We start from the raw sequence: 24,263 nt of genomic DNA, 5'->3' as shown, positions 1-24,263 counted from the left end.
GACAGATTGGAGTCATTGCTGGAAGTGATGGGAGAGGAATGAAAGCCTCAGAGAGGGAAGGCCGAGTCGTAATGATAGCTTTCTGTATCTTTTTTCCCCTTTTTTACTCTGTTTTTTTCCAATTGTGAGATTACATGGCTCTGCAACTGCAATCTGTCCTTCTGAAATGGCAGTTTCGTTCTGGAGAACTCATCCCAAAACACTGACGCACATTGAATATGGGGTTTGTTTGGGGTTTTTTTTAGCGACACAGTGCATCCATTGTTCCAGAGCACCTCTTCAACCGGTCTCTAATGACTCGTCAACCTGTGCGTATGCTTGTGTGTGCATGCACCTCTCCCCATTTAAAAGCAGTTATCTGAAAGTTCAAAGGCTGTTTTAATCAGATCTCTGTTTGCACTCTTCTCAAATCAAAGGCCTCAGCTTTGGTCTCTGCAGATCCGTGCCCTGTTGTTTTTGATCAGCTACAACCATCCATCACAGTTCTAATAACTTCTGTTGCTGTTCTTTGGTGGATTTATTGCTCTTAAATGCCTTTCTGCATGAGGGCTGTTGGCCAGCGCTGCAGTCTGCTACAGTAAACTCTGAATATGGTTTCATAAAAACCAAGAAATACTGTATGCAAGGCTTTCCAGTGTTTCCAGGAAGCTACACTATAACGATATTAATGTAGAATCATCTGAAAGCATAAATACAGAGCTGATTTTAGTTACTTTGTAACTTATTATGACTTAGTTTTTTTTTCTCATATATATTTTTTAGATGATTTGGATCTTCTGTCTGAGGATTATGAGGTGGTGGACCATCGGCTCAAGCTTTTCCTGGATGTAGAAGTCTTTGAGGAAGAAGAAGAACTTCATTCTTTCCTTAAGGTTTGTGAGCCTCACAGAGGGGACAAAGCTTAGAGCTTAAAAACCAAAGAAAAAAATGTATTATTGTATGGTTTCATAATTCACAGTAAAGAGAAGATTGAGAAAATATGTTTTCAGGGTCTTTAAATCTTTACTGGCATTAGTGTAATTCAGGAAACACTATTGTTTCCAGACTCTGTGTTAAAGCACAAGTTTGCCGGCAATGGCAGCCTATGACTGATCGCTCAATTTTGGCAGTGCAGCGTTTTTATATGTCGGTGTTATTGTTTCTTTTGTGACTGTGGTTTTAAAGGAAAAAAAAAACAACTTTAGATTATCTCCCCAGTGGGGTGAAAAAAATTCCAACTTAATAGCTGGTGACAACTTTAAGACCTATTACCCTTCATCTGCGGTTTCATCTCAGTCAGCCAAGATGAACTCTGACAGTAAATCTCCCAGGATCCCATTGTAGCCCCACTCTTCTTCTTCTTTTTCTTCTTCCTCTTCTTTGGCTCCTTTGTGTAGCTTGTGCACTGCTGTCGTCATTAAATGTTGTTTGAGACTTCTTCGAATCACCAGGCTGTTGCTTGTCTCTATGAGACACTTGTACAAAGAGCAAAAAGGACCAAGCAGCTGGAAACAGGAAGTCACACACCATTCATCTTGGTTATGTTTATTTACCCAGTGACAGGGGCTGCTCCATTTTTCACTTGTTCTCTTACTTCTTGCGTTATATTGGAGGAAATGATACAAGAAAACTTGCAGAGCTTGGTTTCATCTGATAATGTGGTTGTTTAATAGTTTATTGTTGACTTTATGGTGCTCATTACAATGTTGTAAAAGAGTTTATCAGCACAGGAGAGCCTCTCTGTTCTTCTGCTAAGACGGTCAGTGTTTTCCAGCTTTTTGTCATTTACCCCCTTCTGTTTGCTTGTTTTTCTCTGGACTGTCAGATGTCAGCTGTCAAATTTGGAGAACCTGGGGAGGTTCCCTCGCTGCTGGTTGTCTCAAATCAACGTATTTATTTCCTGGAAATGACATCAGATTTGCAGTAAGTAGAGCAATTTTGTTCACACAAAGCTGATTAAGCCAGTCTTTCCCAAGTAAATCTCTGTGTTTCCCAGCATAATGGAGTTTTGTAGCATCCTTTACCCACATGTGTTTCACTTCAGCCAGTAGTGATTAGTTTGGTAGCGGTGAAGAGGGGACGAACTGTAGTGACAGAATTGGGGACAAGAGTTTCTAAAGCTCCAGATAAATCACAAAGTTTTTGTTCAAACAAAAAACAACACTACAGAGAAGGCAAACATGAATGACCGTCAGTGCCGTCTTGGAACCCATCAACTACTCTGCTTCTGATGCAAAAAGCATCTTAAAAGGCTAACAAAACATTAAATCATCATCAGATGATTGGCAATCATTTCAAGATTGTATTTCAGTAACTGTAGTCTTACCTTTCCTTCTGCAACCGAAGCTTGCTTCAGTATGATTGGTCAGTAGAGTCAGATCATAAACAAATTTTAATATAATATAAATATAACTTGAGTAAATACAAAATGCACTTTGTAAATGATGATTTCATTTAAGGGAAAAAAGCTATTTAGACTTGGGGGGGAATCAAGAGTTTGCAATAACTGGCAGGTCACTGTGGAGGAATTTTGGCCCTCTCTTCTTTGCAGAATTGTTTCAATTCAGCCACATTGGACATGCTGTTTAAGGTCAATGCCAAAGCATCTTAAGTTCAGGATTTGAATCCAGACTTTGATTAGGCCACCCTAAAATCCTCATTTTGGGATTTTTAAAAAAAAAATATTTTTGAGTCATTCAGAGGTGCTTCAGGAACTGAACTGATAGTCATCCTCTTTCAGGATTTTCCTTACTTGAGCAAAGCAGCCCCAGACCGTCACACTACCACCACCATGTTTGACTGGACTGTTGCTATGATGTCCATTTTACAAAATGCTGTTAGTTTTATGTCAGATGTAACGGGACTCAGACCTTCCACAAAGTCCAGCTTTTGTCTAATGAGTCCACAGGATATTTTCCAAAAGTCTTGGGAATCATCAAGATGTTTTTGGTAAATGTGAGACGTTGTCCTTGTGATCTTTTTGGTCAGCAGTGGTTTTCTCCTTGAACTCTCCCATGGATGCCATTTTACCCAGTATTTGTCTTATTGTTGAATCATGAACTCTGACCTTAACAAGTGAGGCCTGCAGTTCTTTAGATGTTGTTCTGGTTCTTTGGTGACCTCCTGGATGAGTCGTTGATGTGCTGTTGGGGGTTGGTGACTCCTGGTACGGTTCACGCCTGTTCCAAGTTTTCTCCATTTGTGTATAATGGTTCTCACTCACTGGAGTCTCAAAGCCTTGTAAATGGCTTTGTAAAAACTGAAAGATGTCAGTAACTTTGTTTCTCAGCTCTTTCTTTAGATTGTGGCATCACGTGTTGGTTCTGAAATCATTTCACCTACTTCGCTTAACAGACAGGCTCTATTTAAGTGATTTATTGATTCAACAGGTCTGTCAGTAATCGGACCTGAGATTGGGGAGTGAAACTGAACTCAGCTTTCTAAAAATGTGGTGAATCCCACTTTATTCATGATTTTACAATACAAGGCAATTACTTTTAACACAGAGCCAGGTAGGTTTGGATAACTCTTTTCCTTTAATGAATGAAACTGTCAGTTACCAACTGCATTTAGTACTTATTTGGATTATTGTTGTCTAATATTATAATTTGCTCGGTAAGCAGAAAAAAAATAAATCAGGATGGGGCAAGTACATTTTCAAGACACTGTATGATGCATATTTGTTTGCTTTCTTACATTTATTGTATCTTGTTTGAATTGTGATGGCAATACTATGAGTTTTGCAGTTTTATTTTAGTACTTTATGTAGACCTTAATGACAAAAACTATCTCAGCGCTTTTTCTAGCTTTGTGGTATCTCCAGTGCCTCGGTGATTGATTTACGTTGAATCAAGTGTGAAGACTTTCCCCAAGAGCAGGTGTATGCCGTCCATAAAACCGAAACAGATAAAAAGATGATTAAATCAAAGCCACTTAAGGACAAGTTTAAGCAGTGTCCTCAAAGCTGACTTTTCCATGCAACCACGTGGCAGATAACAATTATGTCTTGTGTTGGTGGTGAAAAACTCAACACCCTCTGATTAGGATCTGGTTAATATTGCACAACCTGCCCAGCAGAATAACCTGTTTCTAGGTCACATCTTGAAAACACATTGATCTCAAAGCGTCTGCAGTCCCTGGGCTCTTTTCTGTTTTTCTCCCCTCTGTGAAAAATTTGTTGGCCATAATAGGTCGACTTCCCTCACACATCAGCTTTTCCTCTGATGCTCTTCCAAGGTGACGTCAAAAGTTGCTATGTACTGCACGTTGCAGGTGCTGAATTCTCTTGTTCTTGGCACTGTCTCAGAAACCAGACTGTTAATATGGATTTGACCCGGTGTCCTAATCCCTGAAAAATGAGGCATTACATAAATTACTGATGTGATTTGCACTAACAAAACTCTGACTTTTACAAACGTATTACAAGTGTCAGACATCACGTAAACTGTTTAATCGAGGTCAGCGAGGCAGGACATTTTCTTTACCTCCTGATGCCTCATGTTGTTTCCTCCCAGCAGAGGCCAGCTCACCAATTGGCTGCAGAAAAGGGACAGCTACCCAATCATGGAGCTGAGCTACCTGGAGGTGGGGCTGGGCTCTCAGAGCATCCACATGGAGTTTGAAGATGTGGGCGTGGCCTACACGCTACTCGTGAGGGACAGCGTGCGGTGCAAACGCTTCTTTGGCCGTTTAACAGGTAAAAAAGAAACCCCACAGAATAAAAGGAAACTGTATGGAAGTTTTTATGTTGTTAATATAGTCAGAAAGACAATGTGACTGTCCCGTTCTCGCTGTGTTTACTGGTTACACTGGGTTCAGGATTAACCCCAGGGCACAGTGAGGGAAGATGCAACACAGTTAACCTAATTTTAAAAGTTGGAGGGCTGTGTTACGTCCCTGAGGCAGACATTTGAACAGCATGTTCCCTGTCACAGACCCACTCGCCGCCACAAAGTAATACTATACCATATGTGTGCTTTGTGACGCAAATTTCTACCCCGTCCTCCTCAGTATTGGGTTTCCACAGACTGAGCACATCACCACACCAACTTGTCTGCCTGAGAGGACCAGAGGCTGAGAGGAAAACCTTTTATTATACAGGGACTTCTTCCTGGGCTTTGGAATGTCTGGAGAAATATGGAAAATCAATTTGACAGTTACCAGCCCCTAAACATTTGGAGAAAACAGAAAAACATTTTGGCATGTGTGGAATAGGATCGATGCTTAGTTTTAGCACATGTAACGTTTTGATATTGAACCCATGCGAACAATTAAATTCAATTAAAACAGCACAGAGAGGGATGGTCCCTGATGTTTGTACAGATCAAGCCTGATGGATGTGGAAAAAAAAGCACGAGATGTGTTTTGTATATGGACTTTTTAAGGATCTTTCTCAGTTTATTTACTTGTTTTGATTTCTGTTCACGTAGAAGTCTTAACTGAACAACAACCTGGGACGGGATACAGTTAGCATGGCAAAGCTACCTCCTAATTCAGACCAAGCTAATGGCTCAGTCACAAGTAAAAGTAGGACAGCATTCTCCTTACAACTACAAACAAAACCGATGGCTGCCTTTTAATTGTGTTGAATTTTTTCACATTCTGTGACCGATTACCACGTGTGGTGACTAAATGGTTACACAGAGCTGGAGGGTATTCAACACTGACGACCACTTTTGTTAACTGCAATCACTCTAAAAGAGATTGTTCAAGTTCAAATAATTGGTGTGTTGTTTATAAATACAGACAGATTGCCAACATGTTGGCAATCTGTCTGTATTTATAAACAACACACCAATTATTTGAACTTGAACAATCTGAATGAGTCTTTGTCAATGAGCACAACTCAACTGGCTGCCAGCTGGTTGACACGGTTATAGGCGCTACTTTGTTGAAGCTGCAAAGCTGTCCCACCATCTTGAATATAGTGGCCAAGATGGACATCGCCGTTCTACGTAATCTACCGCATGTCTGTGGCTAGAAACCGGTCAAATATGTGGCACGCGTTTCCTTCTTACCTCAAGCCTCATTTCTTGAACTGAATTCAGGGCTCTAACACATAAACATGCATAAATATGCTCATTGTTAGCCTGCCTAATGTTAGGCTGGAGTGTCTGTCGAGTATCGAGTTTATTCACTAAGTGTCCAAGTCCAATAATGTTAGATCCAATTTTTAAAAAAAAAGTTTCACTAACAGCAGCTAACATAGGCCTACAGCAGCTCACAGGGGCAAAAACACTGGCATTTACTGACAGAAAAGTCCATGATATCCTCAAGATGTCACCTCAGTATAGGCTATCATCAGAGAGAAGTGAGTTTTGCTGACTTATTTACTTATATTGGACTGTATCCTTCAAACATTGCAACATAATTTTGAGGCTACAAGTGTAATTATTTCAGATCATATCAAATCTTTTTACATATTGTTTTAAGAGGAAGGGGTAATCTGTTTTTATAAATGCTGTATTTTTCCTTTTCAAAGGAATGTTTAAAAAGGCAAAAACCTTTAAAAAAATTGACATTTTGCACGCATCGCTTATAGAAAGGGTCTGAAACAACTGCCAATTATCAAAAGTGGGCAGATTTTCCCTTTTGCAAGTAATTCTCTGAAGGCTTCCTGCCACAGTAGTGGGTATATATTTTAGCCAAAATAGTCCTGAATTTCTGCTGAGAGTCGCTACCACAATTTGGTTTCATTTACCAACGCGCTTTTGTAAGAGTCGCATTGTTTAGTGGTTGGTCATTATATTAAAATAATTTATCTTCAATTTTCACTCTGGTTTCATCTTTCAGTAAAAAATACAACAACAAAAAAACAGAAGAAACATTTCAATGTAATGTACTGAAACAAAAAGGCAGTTCATTATCTAAATATGTTTGTCTGACGAATGTTTCCAAAGCTAAATTCGAGCCTCACTCACATATATGAGAGTATTTATGAACTTATTTGATCCTCTCACTGACCAGGATCAAGGAACATTTTAGGCATCCCACTTGCTTCTTTCTTCTCCCTCTTCCTTGAAGTTTTGTCTCTCCACTAACAGCATTTTCTTTTTAAGTCCATAAACCGCTCATTTACTGCGTTGTATTCTTTGTGGGTGAAAATAATTCCAGATTGCTTTCAGCAAGACCAGAATGTCTCCAAAACAAAGCAGACGGAGTAGAGAAAAAAAAAACAACAACCCACAAATAAGATCTTTTTGTATCCTTCCAGGTGCTCAAAAGACAAATGAATCCCGATGTTTCTCATTGCTTTAGACACCTACATGTGAATTATACGAAGGCTGTACTTATTTCTGTCCTGAAAACAAAGTGGCTAATATGACAAACTCTCTGATGCCACTGCCAAATTAACCCCGAAAACAGCTGTTGCAATATTTTGTCAGGAGAAATACGGAAAAGCTTAACCATAACAAAGTCTGACTGTTGTCCAAGCTGGCTCCTTTCATGTGGACAAAGTTTTTTCGAAACCACAACTGGAATGACGATGGACTCGCTGCCTGGAAGACAGAGGAAGGATGTGGTTATAACAGGGACAGTTTTCTGGAGCTTAGAGCTTCTTTCTCCAACCTAGTCTGACACAGCTTTATTGAAACAGGAGAGATAACACAAGACCTCTGGAATCTACGGCCCAGTGTTTTTTGGGGGGGGGGGTCTGCCAGGTCTTTTCTCACGCTTGAAGGACTCTATTAATGTTCACTGTTGCAATCAAACCGTGTTGTAGAAGATTTGGTGCGAGTTGTCGGTATCAACAGAGAGAGATGTTGCTTTGGAAACTGGAATTAGAAAATCAAATCTTTACCCATTTCCTGTCCCGAGTGTCGAACGTATCAGACGGTGGTTTGGTATTTGATATCATGTGAAAATGATCAGGGGTGTTGTTGTTGGAAGCAGCCACACAGCAATATTGACACAGAGCAGAGCTCTAGTGAAAGTCTGTTTGTTTCAGATTTGGTTCTTAACACGCTCTGCTTGTCACCTTTACTTACTCCTGATTGCGGTCTTGGATGGCACCTTGCTAAACTGTCCACGTTAACACGTTATTTAATCTCGTTGTTAGTCTTAACGCTCACTGCTTCCCCTCAGACATGCTAAACACTGCCAGGAGTGTGGGGAAACTTTGACCCGGGGCCAGTGCAGATTTTCGTGAAAGCAACTGAGCCATCTGTCAGTTTTGTCCAAAATATTTTGAAACTTTTTTTTAAGGAAATTATTAAAATAAATGAATATGAATAAAACTATGCACAGTCTTGAAAAACATCAGACACGTGACACAAAGCGGGGCAAGAACCTTACCTTTTTTATCCAAAGGCAACGGAGTTTGATAAACCACAAGATTTTAAACAATTCAACAATTAGATTTAATGACAAAATATGATTTTTCTTTTCTTATTTATTTTTTATTTTTTTTTAAGAAATGAAAATGGGTTCTCGTGCAAAGTGGTAACCACTACCTTTTGGATTAAAAAAAAGGTAGTGGTTACAAATATATGAGAACACAAAATAAAATGCTGATCTAATTTTGTGGCACTTAATCCTGAGAGGTGAATTATGTGTTTATAAGCACTGATTAGTTCAAAATGATTGTTTAACTTTGAAATTTATCAGGAATGTAAAAACTGTGTGTGTGGCCAATGTCACGACTGGTTTCTGAACCCTAAATCTTTCTTCATGCTTACTGAAATGTCAGTATGAATGACATTTCATTACATCAAACATTATAGATTGATACACACCTTTTAGAAGCTGGTGTATATTTTTAGAATCATTTTATTAAATGTCAACAATGTTTTTGTTGAAATTAAGGAACCAAACTGTAGATGAACTTTTGGGGATCCGGTGTCATTTTGTAACATAGGTGAAAATTAGATAAGACTTTTTTTTCTGATTTTCACATTTTTAATAAAGGAAAGCATGTTTTGCCCTCATTTTATGTTCCTTCAGCTGTAACTGAGCCTTGTCCTCTTTCTTTCCGTCTCCCCCTCAGTGTCTCTTTAAATCTTTGAAATCTCATCTATTCAAACTTGACCCCAGTTATCATTTCTTCCCTTTGTTGTAGTCACACTCAATGATACGCCACAATTCACAACTGTTGGCGTGACCCGACAGATTGTGTTCCCAGCATTTTCTCAACCACTGATTCAATGGTGCTGATATTTAACACCTGCACCTTATGACAGTTACCAGAAGAAGTTTCGGCTTGGGTTCCACTTTTGTCTTTAGACTTCTTTCCATGAAAGTTTGGGTGTGACATTTCTAGGATGGTACACGTTTACAAGTTTAGAAGTAATATTTGTATCCTTTCACCTGATTGCTTTCTCCTGTTAAATGTTCCTAAACCCCCAAATCTGTCAACTTCATCTAAAATGCCTCAGGAAAGTGAGAACAGAGGAGTGCTACCCTCTCAGCTGATTCAACAAGCTGCAAACCAGCCAGCTGTAAACTGCTGAAATGGTCACATGTCATGTTCAGAAGGAATCTAAGAAATTTTAAGTAATTTTCAGTGGTGAACTAATAGATCTTTGATTGGGAAGGTTGAGGTTTCAGACTCTTAATCTTCATTCAACCTTCATTACATTTTTTGAGTATTGGAACCATTTTTGAATTTTTGGTGGTTGGATATTTCTTAATGTGCTAAATGGAACATGTCAGACAAATGACAAATACACCTCCTGAAACTTAAGATAACCAAATGAAGCAACTACCAGTGCGAACAAAGGATACTGTCAATATTGACCTATCAATAAATTAGAGGATTATCTAGGCAACTGGGGCCTGAATTGTCCATTAATGATGAACTCTGCGATACATCGATGGACACTGAGTGACACGCTTTATATGTGGAAGTTTCATCTCAGAAATTCTGTGGTTTCTTTTGGAATACTAGAGCTCTTCCACCTCTGGAATTATTTTGCAAATGTCGCCTAAAATGACCCTAATGCATCATATCCCACAATGAAAATTGACATCTTAAAAATTTCCACAAATATAAACCCAAATCTTAACAGATTACATATTCAGAATGCTGAAAAAACCTCAGTTTGTACTTTTGTTGGTCAGTCACAGAGGGAGCACACAAATGGCCGCCCCTCCCTGACCCTGGTTCTGCCGTAGGTTTCTTCCTGGTAAAGAGGAGTTTTTCCTTCGCACTGTCGCAAAGTGCTTCCTCACAAGGTTCATCTGATTGTTGGGGGTTTTCTCTGTTTTGTAGGGTCTTTACTTCCCAAGATAAAGCACCTTGAGGTGACTGTTGTTGTGGTTTGTTTCTATTTAATTACATTTGAAATGAAGTGAAACTGAATGCTAAAAACAATTAAATGACTGCGGCCACTCTTGATGCTTCTCATGCAATTTTTTTGTAATCTTTGGTGTTTTTTCATGCTTCTCCCATTCATGGTGAACTCCCTTTCATCCGTTCTTTTCATCCTGTTGCCTTCCAACCAATAAGCATGTACCCATGCACAGCATCATCGATACTAAGCTACATGCTTTGGGGGTTTTTTTGGAACACCGCATATAACCACATTTGCGTAGGTTGCATACCCCTCTGCCTAAGCTCTGCATATTCAAATACCTGAACAAATGCAGAACTATTGAAAGGTTTTAACTTTCCCACATAAAGATGATATTTGGCAACCTGGCCCTGTACCCTTAATGACAAGTTTTAACACCTCAGTATATATCAATAAACATGTGGTTTGATGACAGTTGGAATAGCATGTGGACTTATCCAAGGATGGCTGCATAGGCAGAGACCACCCTCACTATCTTCTCAGGCACACCCAGTAATTCTGTTCTATGAGGAGGTCTGAAATACGACAGAAACAACTGTTCATAAAAGAGCTTCAAGGGTTACTCTTAGGAGGCTTTCGGGGGCTAAAGAGTTAAAGGGAGAAGTGCTAAAATGGCTTGTTTCAGGTAGGATGAACTGAGGGAGCTCACCAAGATGCAGCATAAAATAATTAACAGTGAATCATGCAAGCCAACTCTAGTAAAAACCTGGGTGAGAGGGAATATTCACGGGTAATTCTTTGACCACTACTAATTGTTTTCTTGCCGTTTCTTCAGGAATTGTGCGTGAGATGGCTCACAAATCAGAGAGCAAGCTGAAGTCGATCTCCACCACAAGGCTCACCCCTGAGCACCATCTCTGGTACGCACCCACACTGCATCTGCACGCCTACTTTTGCTGAGGGAGGACCCGCTGGATGCAGTGAGAAAACAGCAGGCGTCTTTGATTTTATTTGCGTAGATGCTGAAAGATGTGGTCTGAATAGTGTTGTGCACATTTGTATGTGGTTGGGCCGTGTAGGTTAAAGGGAGTTACGGCAGTAGAAGTTCTAACGCTGCACATTTCTGACACATCTTTAGTTGATTACAATCAGCTTTTTTTAGACTCCATTTTGTAAAATGGCTCCACTAAATTAGCTGGTAAACCACATCTTAATTTGTAACATGTGTTTTGCTCTGCAAGTCCTAGAGCATGCATGTCCCCCGTGTAGTTTGTTAACAGTGCCAGTAGTGTTTCTGCACCTTTATTTGTATGTTTTCCTTTCTCACTCAGAAGATAGAAGCTTTTCCTGGGTGCTCACTGAAAAGGAATGTGGTTTAGCTCATGAAAGTATGATTTCAGGGAAGAAACATGCAAAACAAAAAAAACCCTCCAATAAACCTGCAAAAAAACCAAAAAAAAAAACGTGCTGTGAATAATCCAACTTTTCAATTATACACACCAACTGTGTAAGTATATGAGGCAGTTTAGACATCCTGGAAGAATTTTTTTTTCCAAGTTAGAGAACATAAATACTTTTTTTTCTCTTTAGCTTAAAAAAATACGTTGACAGTGATAGAAACCAAGCCTGTTAAGTGCCTGTTAAGTAGATTAGCAAATTCATTCAGGTGCCAACACAATAAGGCTTTAAATCTCCCAATTTGTCATTTTTCCTCCAGGCTTCACAACACAAAATCAAAAAATATAAACAAACCTTCATGTGTTCTGAGGCAGCAAACCACAGTCTCACTTCCAGTGTTTGCACAACACTACTCCTGTCAGCTGTCATTATGTTAATTATCCCCTTTGCTTCAGAGTCACTGTGAACGCTGGGATGTTGAAGCCCTTCAATCTCACACCTATCAGCCACAAGGCTCCAAACCGCCCTGTTATTTTATACAAATCGGTGTTTATGCCATTGTATCTTTAACTGAAGGAGATTTTTGTTTGTGTTTGTATGTCATGTTAACACTGGATTTTGTCTGATCTGTCAGGCCTTTAGTGTGCGAAGACATCCAGGCAGATGTGGAGGACGGACAGCTGCAGTTCTTCTATGTTCTGGCTTTTGTCCTGCAAGGTGACACATCCACTTGTTCATAAGTTGTTTTATTTTTGCTGACTTGAGTTTTTATTACTCTATTTTTCTGTTTGTTTCTTTTTATCTCACAGAGTTTGCTTCTGTTCTGGATTTCTATCAGTTATCACTAGATAACTAGGTACCTTGCTAGTACCTAGTTAGACCCTCCTTTATCTTCAGGGCTGCTTTAACTCATCATGGCATAAATTCAACAAGCTGGAAAATTCCTCAGAGATTTTGGCCCATATTGACATGATAGCTTTAGACAGTTTGATTTGATTTGATTTGATATACCTTTATCAGTCCCACAAGGGGAAATTTCATAAGGCTGCCGACCTATTGCACGCAATGGCGGTGCCATCTTACCCTCCGACCATACATACATGACACAAAACATCACATGGGGAAGACAGGTCAGAGAGGTATAACAATGGAAAATGCACCACATGAGGAAAGATAAGGAGAAAAAAATAACTCCCCCCAGACTGAGCTCCAACAGGGAGATCAGTTTGAGAACAGAAAAAAAAACACCTCTGCACATAGCACATGAAAAAACTCTTAATACAGCAAAGAAACACATGACAAGCAACAGGGGTGGGTAAAGGGGTGAGAGACAGCCGATTTAGACAGTACATCCCGGCCTGCGTGCGCTGGTCTCCTTGATCCACCGTCAGCATCGGAAGGGAATAAGCGTCGAAGGCGTTTGGAAAGGGAGGGGGGATGAGTGTGTGCATATCAGTGTACATGTATGTGTGTGCGTGTCCAGAGTTCAGCTGAGACAGTGTCCTTCGCCCTGCTAGGCTAAGTAAACAGTCTTCCAGCCAACCCAGGTGGCCTTGCATGGAATGGGAAGGAACAGTCTAAACACAGTCGTTATCAGGGTGTTGTTGTTCGGCTCCAGCCTTGCAACCGCAGCTGGCACCGAGAGGGTATCCGCATGAAGTGATATTGCTTTTTACTTTAGTGCGAACAGGTCACATGAATTTGTAAGCTGCTCTAACAGTCCAACACTGGTCTCTCAATCTCCCGTTGGAGAGCCGTGAGCTTTCTATGATGTTATCCAAACTTACGTTCCATGATGTTGTCATTCTTTTTGCTCAAAGAGCAGGTTCTGAGAACTCACGACCGCAATGCACTTCCCCAAGATGTGATCGAATATGCGCTCAAAGGTGTTATTCGAGCGAGCCCCTCCAGATGTAATCCAGTTTTTCACTCAGAGGTCTTGTTCTGAGTGTTCACAGCAGCCGTGCGTTCTCCAAGATCTTCTCCGTGCTGCACTCAATCAGCCCATTTTGAGAAACTCACGCCTCGTCCCATCATTTCAATCCCAGCGGGCAGCCTTGTGGGGGTTTGAACAGCCGGTTCCGCTTCCTTAATTCTTCGATAAGCCAGGGCCAAGCCTGCTCCGATCAGCAAGAACCCTGTTACCATGGTTCCGAATAGGTAGATATCTTCAGCAGTCAGGCTCACCCGAGCCCAGACTTCTCGCTGAGAAGGGGTGTCAATTGCATTCAGAGACCAGTTGATCAAATCCATAATTCCTCTTTTAGGTTTTAGAGAACAGACAGTGAGAGAGTGTTCCAGGGAACACTCTCTCACTGCCAACACATCCAAAAGGTGCTCGATCGTATTGAGATCTGGTGACTGTGACCATTTGAGTAGAGCGAATTCATTGTCATGTTAAAGAAACCAGTTTGAGGTGTCATGGTGTGTTATCCTGCTGGAAGCAGCCATCAGAAGATGGTACACTGTGGTCATAAAGGGATGGACATGGTCAGCAACAATACTCAGGCAGGGTAAGGTGTTTTAACAATCTTCATTTGGTACTAGGTGGTCAAAGTGTACCAAGAAAATATCCTCCACACCACCACGAGCCTGAACAGTCGATACGAGGCAGGATGATTCCGTGCATGCGTACTCCAAATTCTCACCCTACCATTTCAGTATCGCTGTAGAAATCGACACTCATCAAACCAGGCAACATTTTTCCAGTGTTGAATTGACCAATTTTGGTGAGTCTGCAAATTGTTGCCTCAGTTTCCTGTTCTAGCTGATGGCAGGAGACCACACCCATTATGGTCTTCTGCTGCTTTAGCCCATCTGCTTCAAGGTATGCTCTTCTCCATACCTTGGTTGTAACAAGTAGTAGTTATTCGAGTTACTATTGCCTTTCTAGCAGCTTGAAACAGTTTGGCTATTCTCCTCTGGCATTAACAAGGCACTTTCACCCACAGAACTGCTGCTCACTAGGCATAAACTCTTTTTCAGACCATTCTCTGTAAACCTTAGACACGGTTGTATGGGAAAATCCCAGCAGAGCAGAAGTTTCTGAAATACTCAGACCAGCCCGTCTGGCACCAAGAACCAAGACATGTTCAAAGTCACTTAAATCACCTTTTTGACCATTCTGCTGAAAAAGGTGATCTGACAGTTCTGCTCAGTTTGAACTGCAGCGGTCGTCTTGACCATGTCTTCATGGTTAAATACACTCAGTTGCTGCCATGTGATTGGCTGATTAGATGTTTGTGTTAATGAGGAGTTGAACAGGTTTATCTAATAAAGTGGCTGGTGAGTGTATCTCTTTATGTTAGTGTTGTTTGTCGTGAGGTTTTTGTATTGAGGTAATTTAGTTTACAAGCTGGAGAAAAAGCTAAATCCTAACTGTTGGTTTTAGCCAGAAGTAAGGAATCTTGGCCCAATTAAATCCCTGACGCTACTTCTGCACCCCCAGTAATTCTGGGGGTGCAGGAATAAATGCCAGGATAATGTGCTAAAGGGGAGAATTACAAATGAAATGGCAACAAGGTTTTATTTCCTTGAAGATAAAAGTAGATTATGGCAGGAAGAGGCCCCCCCCCCCCCCCCCCACACACACACACACACACACACACACACACACACCCGTGGGGAGTAGCTGACGTGAGATGCCTATCGACAATCAAACCTGTGCCCTTAAATGAGGCAGACATCTTTTGTTTTTACTCAGCGATGGCAGGTGACTGCTTTGGCGTGAGTTTGGTAGATACTGGCCCTGCAGGACGCCTAACTGGCTCTGCTAAAGCAGGCACATTTAAAGCAGGGGTAGCTGCAGGCTGCACAGAGCTGTGTAGGTCCCTGGAATTTCAAGTACTATAATTTTAACATGTCTGGATCTGACTTCTCTCTCTGTTTTTTTTTTTCTTCCTCCACGTGTCCCACAGAAGATGCAGCTTTCTGGCATGAAATGTAACACCATAACTTTTCTTTGTAGTTCAAAAGTACTTTGTAAAGCTTTTAACATCAGTGACCTCTAAAGGCAGCTTATATGACAAGATCAGAGGTTAAAATCTCAAAGCTCAAAACAGTAAAGTTTAAATGTGTTGCTCTTGCTCGAGGGAGAAAATACTGCAGTTCTTTATAGAATGACCTGAGATGACTTAAGATATGATTTAGCTCTGTGTGAATATGTTATAATGGCACTTTTGGAGTTATTTAAATAACGTGAAACTTTTCTGGCTTTCTTTCAGAGGATATCTGGATGCCGTTGACGGTTCTGGCGACTAGAGAAACCCTCTATCTGCTCAGAGAGGATCACCAGTGGAGGAAAAACAGCCCGTCGGCGAATGAAAACAAAGAACCGTGCAGCGGGAGCGTCACTGTGTTAGAAACTCTGCCAATCAGCTGTGTGAGCTCAGTTCTCCTGTGGCCTGTGGACCAGTGCAGGATGGATATAAAGCTTTACGATGAGGTGCGTGTGATCTCAGAAGTTTAAACAAAGCCCAGAAATGTCATGATTAAGTCTTATAGTAACTTTATGTGCTTCTGCTTCTTTTCATGAAGACAGCTGCCACTCAAAACTACACAGAAATGAAGAATAAATATATCTTTGGTTTGATTCCAGACAAGCTTCCTTTTTTGTTTCTTTTGCATGCAGCTGATTAAAAACACCGGGGAAATGAGGAATAATTAGGCATGAGAAAATGCAAACACTCTCTTTGGTAGAAAGCAGTAATGAATGTAATACCGCTCTATTAGTTATGTATCTTGGCAGAAATTGTAGTTCACAGGAACATGTTCTGGCATACATTTAGTTTTTCCTCGTATGAAACTCGCATACAGATTTAGGGAAACAAACGAATGGCTCGTTGGTGTTTTGGCAGATCCTAAACTGTATAATAATAACAGGCTGATAAAGCAACAAATAGGTAACAAAAATGACTTACAAAAACAGTCGCATATTTGCATATGAAGTATTTCGAGGTTTTAAATTGGCCGTGGCGGTTGGGGATGTTTGTGTCATTCCTTCGTCTTTATTAGCAACTACAATTGCAAAGTTAGTATTTATTTAATCTTGTGATCGCATGTGTGGGTGTGTGCGTCTGTCTGTTTCGGGTACTTTGGCAGGCCTGTCTGACTGTGGAAAAATTTTGTTGTGTTCCAATAGTGAAATATAAAGTCAGAAAACGTTGTGGGATTTAGAACCGGGGATAAAGTTTTCTCCAAGTTCATACGGGCTGGTCAAAGGCTGAGAATCAAATCTGAAAACAGCTAGGAAAACATAAATGAGATATGGCATTGCCAGACCTTAAGAAATATTTTCATGCTGCACAAATGAGACCTGCAATCTGCGGTTGTGTCAGTGATTATGAGGCAAAGTTGGAAACTCTTACAGCAGTATGTAGAAGCAATGGAAATTAATTTTCATTGGACATGGAGATAAAGTAAAGATGTACTTAAACAGGTAGATGTTATCACTCAGTTTACATTAAAATTGGGGTTTGACATAAAGTACTGTGCAGAAATCCTGGGCCAACCTTTGTTTCCTTATATTTTGCTTCCAATGAGCTGTAAACTGTCTTATAATTTGTTAAAGACGTCTATGAAGTAGCAGTTTGTAAGGAAGGGAAATGGGGAGAGAAGTCCGATGTACGCCAAAGTACACAAGAACTAGACCGAACATCAGTGGCAACGGGTCTGATGAAGTGATGGATGCGCTTTTTGTTCAAATCATCATCAGTATTTCCTGAAGTGGTCTGGAGAGAAGTACAACAGTGAGTGTCTGCAGGCATCTGTGTAACATGTTGGAGGCTCTGTCATGGTTTGAGCTGCATTGCGGTCAGTGGTGTTGGAGATTTTGTCAAAATTGATCAATTATGAACAAAGAAAAGTACCATAAGAGTTCGATCCACCATGTAATACCATCTGGAAAACATCTTATTAGCAGCCTATTCGTTTGTCAGCATGATAATGACCCTAAATAATGACAATCGGTCATGGATTGGCTTCCCCAGAGCCTGGACTTCAACATTATTGAATTTTAAAAATTAAAAAAGAGATGGGAGAAAGGTCGTTCAAGGTCATGTTCAGAGTAGAACTGCACACAAGTCTGTAAGGCAAAGCGGCGTGATGGATGTGTTTTTTTTGTTTGTTTGTTTGTTTGTTTGTTTAAGAAAAACAACCATTGGGCAATATATCAGATTTTTAAATCCCGAAATATCAGGATCTATTATGTAGCCTATTACCACTGCAAGCCACTTTGCAACCCACCACTTAACCAACTTTTTTTATGCAGCTTCTGACTTTAATCAGAGTTGTATCTGTGTTACATAAAAGGCCACCAAAGTTTAATTACTACATGTGAAAATTGAAATCTTTATTTATTTATTTTTTACTATAGTGGTAAAAATACCTGTAAAAAACATCAGTCACTGTTTAATTGTTCATGTGCTTACTTTAGTCTTTGCCCCCATTTGTTTTTTATTATTATTATTTTTAAACAAATTACACTCAGTGTAAGTGTAGGGATGTGGAAATAAATAAATATTAACCGGAGAAAAGCATAAAAAAGAACCATTATACATTTAAGTCTATGTGGAGGACTTATTAAATGTCACAGATATCATCCATCCCAGTATTTTGTGACGACCATATCACGCACAAGACTTTCACTGAAGATGAACACAATCTCATTGTGTTTGACGTTTATTGTTACCAACAGCGTACGTACCGGTGAATTAACCATACTGCTGTTCAGTAAGTGGCTAAAATGCAGTGCTGTTTTCTAATGTTTGTTACTTTGTTATCAGATCTGATGTTGTCAAAGTTCTGCTGCCGTTCTCCTTCTGTTTGTGCAGCAGCATGTTATAGATTGTGGCCCTGCCAAGTTTAACTCGCATGTGATTAACTGCTTTAATTTTCATACTTTCCCGTGTGTGTTTCCTGCAGACTGTGAAACAGGAGAGGACGTGGTGTGTGCGCTCAGAGAGTGGCGAGCTCCTCCAGGGTCTGCTGGCCTGGGTCAAAACACAGTGGGAGGCCATGTTTGGAGTAAAACTGCACACAAGTCTGCAAGACAATGCGGCGTAATGTGTGTGGGTGTGTGTGGGTGTGTGTGGGGGGGGGGTGCAAAGAGAGAAAAAGTTATAGACTCTGTGTGTGTGTGTTTTGTAAAGTTGTATGGTGCCGGGTAAAGTTTGGTGAGCATGACCGAGTGTGTCTTTGTTTTCTCTCTACGCACTCTGCACTCAGTCTGGTCCCATTACGCTTGTTGCTTTAAGCCAAGAACTTGGAAATGATTGCACTCATTCATGTGGCACACAAGCCTGTAAAAGCACTGGTTGCATAATGTTTCCTCCAGATACCATCCCACTGAACTTTTCTACAGCTGGAATGGAGTGTGCCTTGTTTCTTTTGTTGATGCTGTGTTGTCCTAATGAAATGCACCTTAATGCATCACATGCTGTTCTTTGATCGTCTGTAGCATCAAGCTAATATGGAGCAGATTTTGGGGGAAGGTTTGGAGTTACAAGCATTAAGTCAAGGGAGTGAAACAAATGTTCTGTCTTAGGATTTGTAGGGAAGTAATGCAAGAGGCTGAGCCTAGAATATGTCAACCGCCTTTGTCCGTTTTTTTTTTTTTTTCCTTTTTTTTTCTCTCATCGTCTTAGGGTGCTTTGCATCACGCGGTCAACACGAGGCTGGGGGAGCCTCTGAAAGGCCAAGGTTCAAGACATTGTCGTCAAAGAATTTGCACGCAGTTTTCACCTAATTAAGGTCTTGTGATGTTTCAGACGTTCGGTGAACAGTAGCACTTCTCGTGTTTAAACATTTTGAAAAAGATGTTTATTTTAATTTGTAATTCGGGTTTGGTTGATTGGTTTGTTTTCAGAGCATTTATCAAGGGCAGGGAGAAAAATCTGTTTTGACATCAGGCACTGTCATCATTCAGTAAATGTGATGGATAAACATTATCTCAACTGAATCCTTGTTTATTTAGTTCGTATGTCAGTTAAAGCTGTAAGACAGAACGTCTACAGCTGTGTTCATATGTAACCACTGTAATGGGAAACTGTACATATCAGTTACCGCAAAGGTCAGCAGTTAATTTAGGTGTACTAATTAGGTCATTAGTAATTTATTTATTTCTGTGCTTTTTTTTTTCATAACAGGTTTATGCAGAAGACTGTGTTTTATTTTTATATCAATGTGATGCCAATCATGCATATACGTGACTAAAGAAAGTGATGTGTTTGGAAGTGAAGTTCATTTTTTTGTAGCCACACCAAGGTGTGATTACTGCCAAACTTGCTGAATGAAGAAATCACCTAATAGAACCGGTCTGATAAGTGAAGCAGGCTAAAAGATCTCAAAAAGCAACACATCCTGCCACAATCTAAAGAAACGGCAAAGACATTGACAACTATGAGTCTGGAAAGGGTTGCAAAGTAATTTCTAAGGCTTTGAGACACCACTGAACCACGTAAAGAGCCATTATCATGCATCCTACAGAAATTACTCCGAGAGCGCATCAACGACTCATCGTTAGTAGGTCACGTAGGAACCCAGAACAACATCTAAAGAATCGCAGGCCTCACTTGTCTCAGTTAAGTTCAGATTTCAAGTAGAAAATCACTGCTGACCAAAAAGATCACAAAGGCTCGTCTCACATCCGACATAAACTAACAGAATTTCATAAAAAGATCATCATACCAACAGTCAAACGTGGTGGTGGTAGTGTGGTGGTCTGGGGTTGCTTTGCTGCTTCAGGACGACCTGCTGTAATTGATGGAACCATGAATTCTGCTCCAGGGACACTTGGATTATGAAGCAGGACAATCAACCAAAACACACCAGCAAATCCACCTCTGCATGCCTCAAAAAATGAAATTAAGGCTTTGGAGTGGCCTAATCAGTCCAGACTTAAGTCTGATTGAGATGCTTTGGCATGTGGCTAAATCAATTCTCCAAAGAAGAGTGGGACAAAGTTCCACAGCAGTGATGCAAAAGACTCATTACCAGTTGTCACAAACACTTGACTGCCGTTCTTGCTGCCAAAAGTGGCACCAGTTAGTTATTGAGTTTAGGGGACAGTTGCTTTTTCACAGGTAGGTCTGGATAACTGTGTCCCCTCAACAAATGACCTTATCATTTAAAAACTACACTTAGTATTCACTCAGGTTATCTAACCTTTAAATGTCTTTGATGATCTGAAACATGTAAGTGTGACCAATATTCAAAAACTATGAAATAAGGGAGCAGCACTGTAAATGTGAAGTGTATTGAATGTGCTTTACTAAAATCTTACTTTAAAACATTTGCCAACTTAAGTTTGAAGGGAATCTATTCTGTTTACTAGCATTACCAGACCAGTGTTATCCAGGCAGTTAAATAGTGTAGCGATGTACTAATCACAGTTCGTAAGTAGTGCTTATTTTTCTCGAACTGTGACCTGATAAATGTATACTGTCTGAAACAAGTAATTTTAAAGTAAATGGAGTAAGATTTAATTTATATAGCATCTTTCAAAATAAATATCTCAAAATTCTTCACAACCAAAATGCCAAAAACATATGAGCGAGAAGTTTAAAAAGATTAGTTCTGAGCTCATAGGTCACTGAGTCCACAGAGCTGAAGTTCTGAGCGAGAGAGCTCCAGAGTGTGGGAGTCTTTAGTTCTGAGCATCAGCAGGCTCTGGTCACATGACCTCAGGGATGTGCTGGGGTGTATGGATGTAAAAGTCACAACCAGAATCTGAAAATGTGTCCTGAAGTTAATGTGAGCCAGTGCAATGGTGTGAAAGGACCCTCCCACTTACGGTTGGCTGCCTCCTGCAAAGTGCAGTTACACATGTCCTTCATGATACAAACGTCCCAGTGACTTCTGCCGCCACACAGCCTTAAACTAGGGATGGTTGATGTGTGGCTGAGATGACCATCGTATAGATCTGGGAGTAGAAAACAACCATCTGAAACTGAGTGTTTAGAACTCACTGAAGCCTTTGAAGGGATTAACTTGCACATATGGTGACCTCGTTATTTGAAACTACAAACTTTAATTTAGAGAAGAAAAGACAGCACATTATAATATTCTGCTCGGGGTTTCAAGTCAAGTCTTCAAGTCTTGATTGTTTAAGGATGTTTATGTTATGTTTCCCGTTAGTCAGTTGAAGCCAAACTGTCGAGCTTGTTCCTGTAAAGTGAAGCTTACTGTGAATCCAAACCAGAGGCCACCAGGCAAGGTAGGCAACTGCTGGGGGCCCTTGGCCCAGCAGACAACACATTTTTATAATTAACTGATGAAAGTTATGAAATTTAGATTCAAAGAAATTTGGACGGGGCACTAGAAGGTACGCTAAGTTGTACTGAACTGTACATTATTGTGCTGGATGTGCAGTCTGGTGCGCTTATTGTATTTTCTGTATTGTTAATGCAGACTTTGTGGTTTCATGGTGCTAAAATCTGTATTTTTTTCATCATGTAAAACTCTAAATGGACAGTGCAGCCACAGTGCACATTAGTTTAATCATCTGTATTGGAACTATTACATCGCAGCTATCAAAAGAAAACGGTAAACACTATAGATTGAATGCTGTCTGTAGGCAGGAGCTCAACGTAGAGCTGCTATCCTTCCACACTGAAAGGAGTCACTCGAGGGAGTTGAGATATAATTTGACTTGGACACCTCCTAGGCAAGTCGTCCTGGCCATGTCGCATGAGGAGGAGGCCACAGGACCCAGGACATGGAGAGATTAAATCTCTTAGCTGGCTTGGGAACTCTTCAATGTCCCCTTGGAAAAGCTGGAGGAGGTGGCTGGGGAGAAGGAGGACCTTTTTGCTTAGACTGCCACACTCACAAGCTAGACTTGAATAAGTGGCAGAAGAAGTGGATAAATGGGCAGATGGTAAACACCCAAGAAGACCGTTCAGAAGTTGAATTTGAGGAATTCTGTAAAACGTTTTAATGTTATTAACATGTTGTTATGAGTACCTTATACTATATCCCTTACTATATCTCTGGCACCAGTAGCAAAAGAGAAAGATAAGGTGCCTACTCCAAAGGCTGATAATGCCACAGTATTGTTCCACATTTAATGTATTATATTGTAAGTGCACTCTACTCCAAAGAGTCCTCCTTATGTTGTAATCCATGTTTCTTTTTTCGTTTCAGTTCAGTCAAAAAAAATTGATATTATTTATTTATTTAAACATTTCATAACATAAAGACGATAAAGTCGGAGGTTGGAGGGGTCCCCTGTTAGTATGTGCCCTGGGCCCCAGCAGACTCTGGAATCACCACTGGTTCAGGTTCAGCTCTGTGAAAGTTAACCACCTTCAAGGTGCAATTTTTTTTTTTTTTAGTCATTGGTGTTTTACATGTGCTGTGCACATGCTTGTTGAAGCACTGGACAAGCTTCAATTGCAGCCACGGGGCTGAGGAACCCATCTCTCTCTCTCTCTCTCTCTCTCCCCCCCCAATCCATCCAAAACCAGTGAAGAGCAGCAGGTTTAGCGTTCCTCCTAGAAGTCTGATCTGATTCAAACAATAAACACCAACATATTTTGTGGTTTATTCCTTTTATTTACTTTTGTAATTTCAGGTGCAATTGCAGAGGCTGCATACCAGCAGAGATGCTTGCAGCTTAAGATGTTAAAATGTGTTCCCAGCTGATATATAGAAAGGTTACAGCTCCTCCTTTCCCAGTCCACAAATTAAAAAGAAGCAAAGCAATTAAAGGTCATTAGGACTGCAGCTTCAGTACAGATGGAATCTGCGGATTTCAAATAGCACTAACAACGTTAGCATTTGAACTGTACTGAAACAACTTGTGAGCTTATACTAAGGTGTTGTTAGTTTGATTATGGTAATGAGTTTTCTAGTTCTTAAGCAGCTTCTTAATGGCTTATTAAGGAAAAAATAGCCTAGAAGGAAGCAAAGAAGAGAGGCACATAAAACATTTATGGTGAAGTTATACTGTACATCATTAATTCCACTTTATGGTTCTGATATGGCATCTGGGAGCATTTTGCCCACACTCACATTCCCATAATAAGCCATGCATTTCACATTTTTATTATCTTTCTCCATGTGGTAACCGTTTTCTGTTTCTGTTTCTGTGTAAACTCCTTTACAGTTCATTTTCTTCCTGAGGATCGGAGCCTCCTCCGTCTTCTTTGCGAGGAAATACTGAAGACCCTTCTGCTTCTTTTTTCTTTCTGTTTTCTGTTTTTGGCTCACAATGTGGTGAAATTAATGATCCCAGAAAGTCAGCCTTGACTAACCCATGAGTCATAATGATTGCATGCTATGAATTTATGTCAGAAAGGTTTATATTTTGGGGAGGCAACAAAGCATCTGAGGCGGATACTTAATCACTGCCACAACTACGCAGGTGGGCTGAAATTAAAAGTGCTCTTTATTAGTACTGAGTCCCTCCCTTAATAAAGCTGTTAATATATTCTCTGCAGGGGTGTCAGCAGGAATTTTGAGTCCCGACAAAGACGTTGCCAACCCCTGTGATGAGTTTTTCGGAAACCGGCTAACTCCAGTGTCATTTTCTGCACGTCTCATGTCATATTTTCTGCGATCCTGCATATATCCCATTCACTTTAAAGGGATAAAACGTGCAGGCGAATGAGTTCATGCCTCCCTAACACCATATTTGAACAGCAGATGAAAGCA

General features: G+C 40.4%; 1 protein-coding gene across 2 annotated transcripts in view; it reads left to right on the top strand.

Moving 5' to 3' along the window:
- The window catches only part of LOC120746099 (serine/threonine kinase 11 interacting protein), a 37,332-nt gene extending 17,055 nt beyond the window's left edge, over positions 1–20,277 (top strand). The window contains exons 20-26 of one of the 2 annotated variants that reach the window (XM_040051377.1): positions 763–872; positions 1,805–1,902; positions 4,497–4,675; positions 11,047–11,131; positions 12,244–12,326; positions 15,833–16,053; positions 18,531–20,277. In XM_040051377.1, the coding sequence (XP_039907311.1) occupies positions 763–872; positions 1,805–1,902; positions 4,497–4,675; positions 11,047–11,131; positions 12,244–12,326; positions 15,833–16,053; positions 18,531–18,671 (917 nt within the window). In that variant the 3' untranslated portion in view covers positions 18,672–20,277. Of the gene's footprint in view, positions 1–762; positions 873–1,804; positions 1,903–4,493; positions 4,676–11,046; positions 11,132–12,243; positions 12,327–15,832; positions 16,054–18,530 lie in introns of both variants that reach the window. The other variant, XM_040051376.1, reaches the window with a different exon arrangement.
- Positions 20,278–24,263: the final 3,986 nt, after the last annotated feature.

Source organism: Simochromis diagramma, unplaced genomic scaffold (assembly GCF_900408965.1).
Source record: "Simochromis diagramma unplaced genomic scaffold, fSimDia1.1 OVJJ01000107.1, whole genome shotgun sequence".
Taxonomy (NCBI): Eukaryota; Metazoa; Chordata; class Actinopteri; order Cichliformes; family Cichlidae; genus Simochromis; species Simochromis diagramma.
The sequence above is the reverse complement of the archived record's forward strand: the minus strand, read 5'-3'. Positions and strand labels throughout refer to the sequence as shown.